General features: G+C 42.0%; 1 protein-coding gene across 1 annotated transcript; it reads right to left on the bottom strand.

The window, feature by feature from the left end:
• Positions 1-2355: 2355 nt before the first annotated feature.
• Positions 2356-9727, bottom strand: LOC147639177 (transcription factor LHW-like). Its single transcript, XM_086788104.1, has 10 exons — positions 8490-9727; positions 7654-7827; positions 7418-7538; positions 7068-7109; positions 6921-6977; positions 5019-6824; positions 4799-4900; positions 3933-4064; positions 3534-3659; positions 2356-3279 (listed from the first exon to the last, which is right to left on the bottom strand). The coding sequence occupies exons 1-10, from the start codon at positions 8582-8584 to the stop codon at positions 3175-3177; spliced, it is 2760 nt and encodes a 919-aa protein (XP_086644230.1). The 5' UTR covers positions 8585-9727; the 3' UTR covers positions 2356-3174.
• Between the last annotated feature and the right edge of the window lie 376 nt (positions 9728-10103).

Genomic DNA, 10103 nt, shown 5'->3' with positions numbered 1-10103 from the left:
CCTACATTTGTGGTTGTGAGACTGTAACTCTGAGGATAATGGTTTAGAACCTTAGTTTAAATTTGTGACTGTAACTCTAAGGATACGGTTTTAGAACCTTAGTTTAAATTTGGTGTAAAAGTCCTTCCTAAGGGATAGTTTCTATGCCCTCACTTGTAGTACCTTGTAGTATTAAAGGCACTTCCCAACATGTGTTTAAAACCGGTGCATCTCAATCAAAACATAACCCATGGCTCAAATAATTACTCAAGCGAAATTTCATCATCGTGCCACCATCAACATCAAAATCGTCATGCACAAAGTATTTTCACTAAAAATTTATAACATGTGTAAGCCACCAACATGAGCAGGCTTGTGTGACTCCTATGACCAAGGGGGAGTATGCCTCTCTAAGTGTGTGGGTACCATGCCTTGACTACAAGTTTAAAATGGATGTATGCGGCCAAATGAGCATGCAAAAATGTACGAGAGTCAAAAGCATGCTCTTAAGTAGAAAGCTTTGGTGGGCAAAGTCCATTGACACATGAAAGGACCAAGCTAGATAAAACCTCTAAGTCTAAGGTGGAGAACAAGCCAACAAGCAAGAAGCGGGCCTCCAAGTCACGAAAGAGTCAAAGGTTGTTTTGGATAGTCATTTGTGAAAGGTGAAGTCAAATATACAAAAGGTAGCACATGGAAGGCACAAGGGAGCACATGACATGGGAGCATTTATTGACACATGGTTGGCACTAGAGTGCACACAAAGCATGGATTGAAGCTCCATGAGAGCTATATAATGATGTATTTGGATCAAGCTAAAGTAAGAAGATTTGTGTGGTTTTCGAGTCTTCCAACTTCATTGTTATTCTGTTTTCTTTAGTGTAGTTAATGTCTTCATTAGCTTAATCTTTCAACCATGAAGGCCTTCACTTGCTATGAGCCGCCCTAGGTCCATGTTTTTAACAAAGGTTACAATGAGAGAGCTTGAGTGAGAAAGTGAGTCATCTAGTGTAGTGCAACCACGGTGAGTGATAGTGAGAGAGCTTGAGTGAAAAAGTGAGTCATCTAGTGTAGTGCAACCGCGGCGAGTGACACACCATTGAAGTAAGTGGAGGAGAGGAACGACCAGCAAAAGCTACCCTTTGAAACACTACTTGGTGGCGAGTAGCAAGTAAGGTTCCAATTCTAGCATAGGTTAGGATCCATTTAAAACTTAAAAGAATAAGAACAAAAGGCTATAGGCTTTATAACTTTAGCCTTCCATGGACTTCAAGATTACAACTCTTGGCTAAAGCTTTGTTGGGTCTATTATGAAATATATATACAAAATGTGTTAACCCTAAAATGTGGTAACATAATACACATATCTTGCTTTTTGGAAGGGCATAATAGAATTGAGCTTAAAAGGTTGCATGGTGTGCTCCACATGAGTAGGGTGTGCTCATGATAGATTTGAGCTTAAAAGGTTGTAAGCTAGAGATGCAAAGGGTCAAAGATATATGGGTGTGTTTGAGAGAGAGAGAGAGAGAGAGAGAGAGAGAGAGTCCTTGCATCAAGACAAGAACTTTGACATAAAGGTTGTGCATGGAAGCAAGGAAGGAAAGAAAAAGGTTTCCGAGCACTTCAGAACAAAGAGTACAAGACGGTCATATGACTTGCTGTCACAGGTGCATGATGTGGTAACGAGAAAGGGGAGATACTTTTGAAGACAACAGCCGCCAATCTTCCCCAGGCCCCAAAACTTCAGAAAGTCCACAGGGGTCTGGGAGGTGCAGTTTGGATGGTGTTCTCTCTTTTACACACACACAGATAAGGTTGAGGATCATATGAGAACTGATCCTGATCTTGAATTGGAGGTTTCTCATGATAAGTGTGCAGAGGAAAGCAATGTTAGATCCCCTAGAACATTACTTAGGTCACTATCTGTTCCCATGGCTTCTGCTTCTGTTGATCTTAGTCAGGACGAGCTTCAAATGTGGGTGTGCCATGGGTGGGTGGGTGGCTGTGGTGGGGGTGGGGGGGGGGGGGGGATTAACAATATAATTTAGAAAGCTGATTTAGTTGCTCCCATTTAGAAATTCGAGAAAACCATGAATGCCTTGATCAGAAACATTATAATCAAGAACTTTGGTTCAGTTTACCCCCTTTTGCATTTGCAAAATGTAATTTCAAACCTTTTTTTTCCAATCTAGATTACATAGATGTTTGTATAGTATGGTGAGAAACAGTGCAAATGTACTCCTCAGTGCTGGAAAAAAATGTTCTTTTAACCAATCAAAATAAAGGTCATGCTCAAAAGTAACTGGGATTCAGCACTAAAATTTCAACAAATGCTGGGATTATAAACTGACATGTATCATTTTTGTCCCTTAAAAATGAAGATAATGCCACATTTCAACTGGGATTTTCAAATTTCAACCAGGAAAAATACATAACCACCGACTGGTATTCCTCATGTACATATGTCGATGCGTACCTAGACAGACGATTTTGCATTCAATGTCACTCTGAAAGGCACTTGGCACTTTCGAGATTACAATCCCAGAACCAAATAAAAAGGTTGTCATGGGAGCATCCTAGATTAGAAGTGGAATCAACACAACCTTATGCCAATTGTAAGGAAAGTAAAATATACAAAACCCCTCCAATTCACAAATTAGTTAACCAAGCCCATGTTCACATGATAGGCTCCAATCGTTAACAAAGCTCACTAGTCCATCCATTCGACACCCAAGGGTGTGATGAGGGCTAAAGACCTACTTATGAAGCATACAAAAGGTGTCCCCTTCAACGATTTGATGCCATTATATCTGAAGTGGGAGAAGAGGTCCTGATGCTCCTAAAAAAAGGTGTAAGTGTAATCAACTAAGATTAGTGTGATAACCAATGCTATTGAATCTTCCAAAAATGAAGTGTGAAGGAGACATGCCCATTTTATATGGCTTTTGGACTGCAAATCAAGTTCCATGAATATGACTGGCAGAAAAAAAGCATGATGTCACAAACCCTTAAGGGGGAAAAGCCATCGTACACGATGCTTATCATTGCGTGGCAGATGACCCACTCATAGCACCTTAGAATGTTGGTAATGATGTGACCCCTAGAGTTGAGCTGTTGTAATGCTTCCCTCCTTGGGAAACCATTGCTAGTATTAGGTTTAAGAGGCTTTAGCTGCTATGTTATAAGGAGGGTCCTTTATCCACATGGTGGGCTAGTGACATTTGATGAAGTTATCGTGTTCGACTCCAGCAGTTGCATGAGTGACCACAGGACTTGAACTCGATGCACATCTTGAACAGCCTTGCATCCAAACAGTCAATGATAACTTCAATAGGATTCCTTAGTGTAGAGCTTAGCTTGTCACTCTAGCATACCTCTGCACGATGCTTTCAAGTGTTTAATAGATAGTAGGCATACCAAGAGCCAAAAAGTTGGAAGACTTAACAAATAGTACACAAAACTAAGCACGATAAGGACATCGAGAGCACAATGTGTGGTATCCTTTTGAGTTAACATGTTGCAAAAAGATGATGCAGAGACAAGGTAGCACATACCTCCACCACAAACCGTGCCCATATCTTGCTGTTTCTTACTTCCATAACACCTTTCAAAATGGTCAGACCTAAGCTTCTAATAGAATCTGCAATCTCTAAAAAGATACCTCTCTCTTCACATAGCATCTGCATTGAAAGACAAAACATGAGACTCGGTATGTGGGGAGCCCTACCAATCTTGTTCATTCTGTCTGGCATTAGACACTTCTTTAAGCAGTCACATGTATGTGTGTGTGTGTGTACGTATATACCTATCTGTACGTTTGTATGCATGCATGAACATACTATATATACACGTATACATATGTGGATCGACAAGTCATAGCTGCAAACACTTGAAAACCCACTTAAAAAAGCATTGAAGTTTTAAGCAACGCAGAAGGTTGTCTAACATTTCACCTCAACCAGAAGATGTCGAGGTTGGCTAAGGTTTTCTACTATAATAGGGCAACCCCTTCCTTGCCCACCGAGCTCCACTGCCCAGCTTGCACCACCTTCTATGGTACCAGATCCACCAATGCCTTCATCATCCTGCAATAGAACATTGGTCATGCTTGCCTTCTAGAATCGGAAAAGACTGAGAGATGAGATGATTGCAAGCTTGCATGGTTCTAGACAAATCTTATCCAAATATCTGAGGTCCATATGTAACACACCAAAAGTTAACTTGTAACAGATGATAATTCCCACATTTATACTCAAGAAGAGCTGAGCCCGTGAGAAGAAAAATGGGACCAATGTGCATCCGCCTTGTTGAAATCCATGTACATGCATGTTGATAACAGAAGGTCAACATACCCACCCAATCACTCGTCCCAATGAGGCCTGGTGGGGATCAGAGGGTTCTTATAGCCACATGGCATCTATGCCCTGTGCCTTCAATGCATGTGCTGGAGAATACCACATGTACTCACATCAGCCAGGAGTTAGGCCAGGACCACAACATCAGTCTGATGCCATGTTGAAATCTGTGTATGGGCATGTTGATAACCACAGATCAAGAAACACAGGCATTAAGGGTTGCATGCGTGCCATCACAGCTGCTGTTAGCCACCACATTGCTCATCCCAAAAGGGCCTGGAGAGGATGAGAGTGTTCTTGGAACCACACACAGCATATAATTCGATCAAGAAACATGGCAGCATCGATACATTGCTTAAGAATTCGGACAGTTGATTATGCAAACATCCTGTTCAAACATCTCTCCTTTCCAGGTGTATGTGTATTTTTTTTTCCCCTAAAATTTTCAAAATGGTGGGAAATACCTGCAGCTTGCTGCTCTGCTTCCACTTGCCAGCATCCTGTGTTACCGTCTGTAGGAAATTCATGTACTTGATGGTCTTCTCAAGCAATGCATCAATGCTGCACTGCTTTCACAATGGCACAAAAAAGTTTAGGGTTCCTTGGTTCCTAATACAAAGATCAGTGCATATTAAAGCTCATGAGAGGCTCCCACAAGAACTTATGCATGCCAATAAGCCATACCTTTGTGGAGCTGGGAATGATGTCTCGGAGCTCATGGACACGATCTTGAATTTGCTGCCTATCTTTTGGCCTGGGCCTACCATTCTCACCTGGCCTGGGCCTTTTTTTGCCAACTTTAGGCTCATCTTGCTTACTTGCTGGTAAAACTACTGCTTGCAGATGACATTCCAATTTGGTGTCAGTCTCTGGGTTTGTGCCCAGAGACTCAACCTTGAGCATTTTGGCATACCTGTCCCAATGCAAGTCATTCGACTCAACCTTCTTGCAAGACATACTTGATTCATCCTTTGGTTTCGAAGAAAGTATAACAGGCATACTCGATTCATCCTTTGGTTTTGAAGAAAGTATAACAGGCAGAGTTGCATCCGCCTGTTCCTTTGTAAGGGTTGGTTCTAAAGAACCTTGCATCACGAGAGGATCCCAGAAAGAAGCTTTCTGGGTTGACTTCTTTGAGGCCTCAGAAACACCTTCCTCCAAAACAGTTAGGCCTGCTGGCCTACTAGACACACCGCCACTTTGCTTTTCTTGCTCTCGCATAAGAGATGCTAAAAAATCATCAAACTCATCAAGTTCACTACTAAAAACATTCTGTATATAGCCATCTGACAGAACCTCCAAGCATGACTCTGAGTTTTCAAAACCTGACTCCAAAGGTTTCTGCATATTCTCTACATAGTTTTCACACAGCCGGCTTGATGAATCCTTCTGAACCCCCAAACCAACATTTTCCAAGAATAAAGGCTCCCCAAAATTATGATTGTCCACATTTTCAAACTCTTGGGCAAGTTGAAACAGGTCAGACGTTTGCATATCAAGGTGACTGTCCAAAGCATTGCATGTGCTGCCACTAGAACTTCCTTTTTCCACAAGTGAAAAAAGGTTTGTTTGATTCTTTGACATCGCTACATAGCCAGCAGAACTGCAGGAATTTAACGAAGCATTACTCACAAGCGGAGGGCTATCCGCACTGAGGACTCGCATATTTTGAGCAGGTGCTCGAGATGTGATCCTGGAAAAAGACGTTCCTGAAGACAGTGAGCTAATGCCACCTCCTCCAGCAGAGGAAGGTTTAATGGTAAGTCCCAGCTGACTGATCATTCCAGTTTGTCCCAGACGACAGGATTCTGCAGGTAATGTAACTGTAGGAGGCCAAGCCATGTTTGATGGTTTTGTATTAAGCAGTAGGCGACTGATGATCCCAGTTCGAGAGAGCGAATCGACCGTTCCAGAGGTCTTGTTCACAGCTCCAGCTACTTCAAACGATGGAGAGGATGAAAGCTGGACAAGTGTATCAGAACCAAGCTTATCAAGTACTGAATTTTGAGGTGGTATCGCATGCCCTTGTGAGCCAAGAAACCCCAGCAGAGAGGACGAATGTGGCCGTAAATGCAGCTGATGTGGTGCTACCACTGACAAAGGGGTTGATGGTGACACTGAAGTATTCCCTTGGAAGCCAAGAACATCTGGTAGAGGGCTCGATTGTGAAGGTAAATGAAGCTGGTGCAATGCTGTCAATGTTGGCAACCTTCCCACCCCAGCACTTTCAGAGAAGTATTCGCTTGCAGCATCAAAACTGTTCCAAACATCTGGGACTGCCAGTATCCTCCTTACATTTGCAGCCGTGATGGTGGTTGAAGATGGATCCACTAATGGCACCTCTGCTAATGGCATGGCCATGGAATCAAGTCCATGAACCCCTCCCCTTTGAGATTCAGTTCCAAGGTCAGAAAGATACACTCCTGGGACACTTTGCAGAGTTCCAAACAATGCCTTGACATGGCCAACAAATTTCAAGTCCTCTGAGATCTGCATCATATCCATGTTCATACAAACAAGAATTATATGCTTATCCATATGCTACTAAACTTGCCATCTTAACTTCCAAGAATATGTGGAGTTTACCGTCTGTGTGGAGCCCAGCTGCACCACGCCTTGTGGTACTGCAATCACCACGATTGTCTAAACCACAAACACAATCATTATCAAACCCTTTACAATGATGCATACCAAAAAGAATGAAAAGAAAGGAAAAAAAACACAGAAGGGCACCTTTATTCCAGCTGCGAATTGATCTTGCCATCCTGTTGGGTACTGAGACATGCAAAGGGACAAAAAACAAATCAATACAACCTGAATTTTAGTGGTAGCTGCCAGCAGACACACGTGGGTGTGATTCCAAAATTTTCCAGATTGCAAGATGTTCAATAGTGCAGATAGGATGACTGGCTTGCCCCCAGGTTGTTGGCAATTTCAGCAATTGAACATTTTATTCATCAAATTTGCATCTAATTAATACCTCCATAAAAATCAATTAGATTCAAACTCAGCTTCATTCAGGGGGTTATCACCCCCAGTGTCAATTAAATAGTTGGCATGAAAAAATTACAAGTTTTCCAGACCTCGGGTTGTATTCGCCCACTGCATTTGCTGCCGCCGGAAGTTCCTTCTGCAGTTGCCACTTTATCACTTGAACTGAAGATCCACTGATGTTTGTTTGTGAATGCCACACGACCGATTATCCTATGTGAACACATACATAGGGACCATGTATGCAGTGGTAAGGCACTTATTTGATTGGTGAGCAACACAACGTTGCAAAGATTAGTGTTTATCAAAGATGGAGAAAACCCTTTACCCTTCTCCAACAGAATAGACATGATACGACATCCTGGCTATGGCCAGTCCAATCCGATCGTTGAAATGGGTGATCCCTCCTGGACTCATTTGCTGCTGGTGTCCAGAAGACAAAGCAACTGGATTTTCTGAAGATTTGCATGGTTCATGAAACCCATCCTCCCATGCCAACACCCTGGTCCGATTTCGGTGAATGTTAGTGGCATGCAGCCATGATGCATGTGTAAAACAGATATGAAAATGCAACAGATCAACTTTAGCTATCAAGGTGCACATTCAAACTGCAAATAAGAACAAGTATGTATGACCCACTTAAAGAGGACTACAAATCTACTCATCAGGCCTCCAGCCATGCCAGGCCGGCTCTACGTGCCTGATGACCACGAGGTATATGCCACGCCCCACCTGCGAATACGAGCTAGAAACAGGGAAAAGTGGGTGAGGAGCCCACTAGACTTGGAAACGTGGCATGCAAATGGTGACAAGACTGAAAGAGGACCCAGAGATGGATGGAACTCCGAGAGCAAGCAAAGCTCAAGGGTGCAATGATGAGATCATAGCCAAGCCAACGAACCACATATGATCCATTTAACATGATAGTAGCCAAGCCAACTGACCATATATGATCCAACACCAAAGTGGAGGGAATGGAACTTGAACCCATGATCTCCTAGTTAGGAGCCCCATGCATAATTCCAGCACTCCACAGAGATGTTCCACGTAGGTTTACACAGGTAGGCAAGTGCCTAGTTTCATTACACAGATAAATGATATAATAGCTTTGATAGATCTGCAACAAGGAAAAAAAAAGGGAGAGCTAATTAGGGCAAAACTTACGTGCGCATTTGCCTTTTGAGCTTCCAGAAGATAGCATAGAACCATCCTGTGTCGTAGCAGAGGTCCCTTAGGGTTTTCTGCAGCATAGAGGCCATAACTGAAAGCAGATTTTTTTACTGTTGAAATGTGAGCCTTTCCACCTCCTTTTCTGAGGACCCAAAACCATCAACTAGCCATTTCCTGCATCCCTTTCCCTGCTATGTGCCCTTACACCGTAGTATACCCTCCATGTGCTATGTTAAATGGGATCCTGCATAGGAAACTAGGGTTTCTGCAGCTGAACATAGAAATAGGTATGCATACAAGATTAGGGATTTTTGCAGTCAGAGTGACACTTAGGTTTTGTGCATTCAGAGCCAAAAATAGGAAATTAGGTTTTTTTGCAGATACTTAGATAATTACGGTTTTGTGCAGAATAGTAGGATTTTGTGCACAGTGGGAGAGACAATACAGAATTCCTGCAAGAAATTACAGGAACAACTGGAAAAGCTGGGAAAGCTGAATGCAAAAACCCAATAATTTTAATTTCTGCAAAAACAATTCTGTGACTGCCCGCTGTGTTTTTTGGCCCAGATTGCAATCAGAAAAGAAAAGGATTAAATAAATAAATAAACTCAAACAATTGAGAATTACTAAACATTAACTCCTTTGAATTGAAGGATTACAGGTCAGAAAAAGCAAGCGAAATGGGCTCCATCAACCCAAATAAAAGAAAGAAAATGCGCTTCGGGATCACCTAAAAAAACCCAACAATTTGAGGATTTCTTCTCAGATAAAGCAAGCAAAGTGGGGAGTAGTGGAGTAAAATTCTCCCAAAATAAAAACGAGAAATTTTTTATCAGATGAAAGCAAGCAAAGAGGCTTTCTGATCAGATAAAGCAAGCAAATGGGATTGGGCAGTGGTACATATAGTCCGCCCAATGCACCATCTGAGTATATGAGAGTGAGAAAGCAGAGAGCTTAGAAGCCTACACCCTAAGCCTTTAAACAAACAGGGGATAAAGACAAGTGTTGGCAGAACAGAAAGATCTTGAAGCTTCCCTCTCTGCTGGCAACAACAGTATATAAACCAGTGTACTTTACTGCAAAGGCTCTTGTATTTTGTCAGGAATGCAAGCATTTTTCTTCCAGAAAAAAAACAAGCAAACCCCTTTTACACAGGTGGGTGTGTGTAATGTTTGATTTTCTGATGTTTATTTCTTGACAAGACAAGAATTTGTTATGTTTGATGTTTTGATGTTCTCTTGACAAGACAAGGATTTGTTTAATGCATTGGGAATTGAGGGTTTGTTTTTTTTACTCTTTTTTCAAAGGTTTGCATCGGGAAAAGATGATGTGTTTTTGCTTTGGGAATGTTTAGACGGACTTGATAGGTTCGGTGAGGAATATTTAGTTTTAGTAATCAAAGTTTGCCTCTTATGGAAAGGGGTCCTTGAATCATAGATGTATAAATTGGGAAGGGATTGTTCGCAAGATTGTTAATTTTTCTAAATTGGGTAGTTAGAGAGAGAGGGGGAAAGAGAGAGAGAGAGAGAAAAGTAGTAGAAGGCCAAAATGACCTATGAGAGGCAATCAACTAGTAAATTTGTGATGCCAAGCATCAAGTACAATCAC

This window comes from Cibotium barometz, chromosome 4 (genome assembly GCF_041138505.1).
Source record: "Cibotium barometz isolate CiBa-2024 chromosome 4, ASM4113850v1, whole genome shotgun sequence".
In the NCBI taxonomy this organism is placed as follows: domain Eukaryota; kingdom Viridiplantae; phylum Streptophyta; class Polypodiopsida; order Cyatheales; family Cibotiaceae; genus Cibotium; species Cibotium barometz.
The sequence above is the reverse complement of the archived record's forward strand: the minus strand, read 5'-3'. Positions and strand labels throughout refer to the sequence as shown.

Excerpts from the sequence above, each read along its gene's own strand:
- LOC147639177 (XM_086788104.1), bottom strand. The coding sequence starts at position 8,584 with ATGGCCTCTATGCTGCAGAAAACCCTAAGGGACCTCTGCTACGACACA. Across the intron at positions 7,110-7,417 it reads GTGGGCGAATACAACCCGAG|TACCCAACAGGATGGCAAGA; the intron begins GTCTGGAAAACT and ends TGCATGTCTCAG. Across the intron at positions 6,978-7,067 it reads AATTCGCAGCTGGAATAAAG|ACAATCGTGGTGATTGCAGT; the intron begins GTGCCCTTCTGT and ends TTTGTGGTTTAG.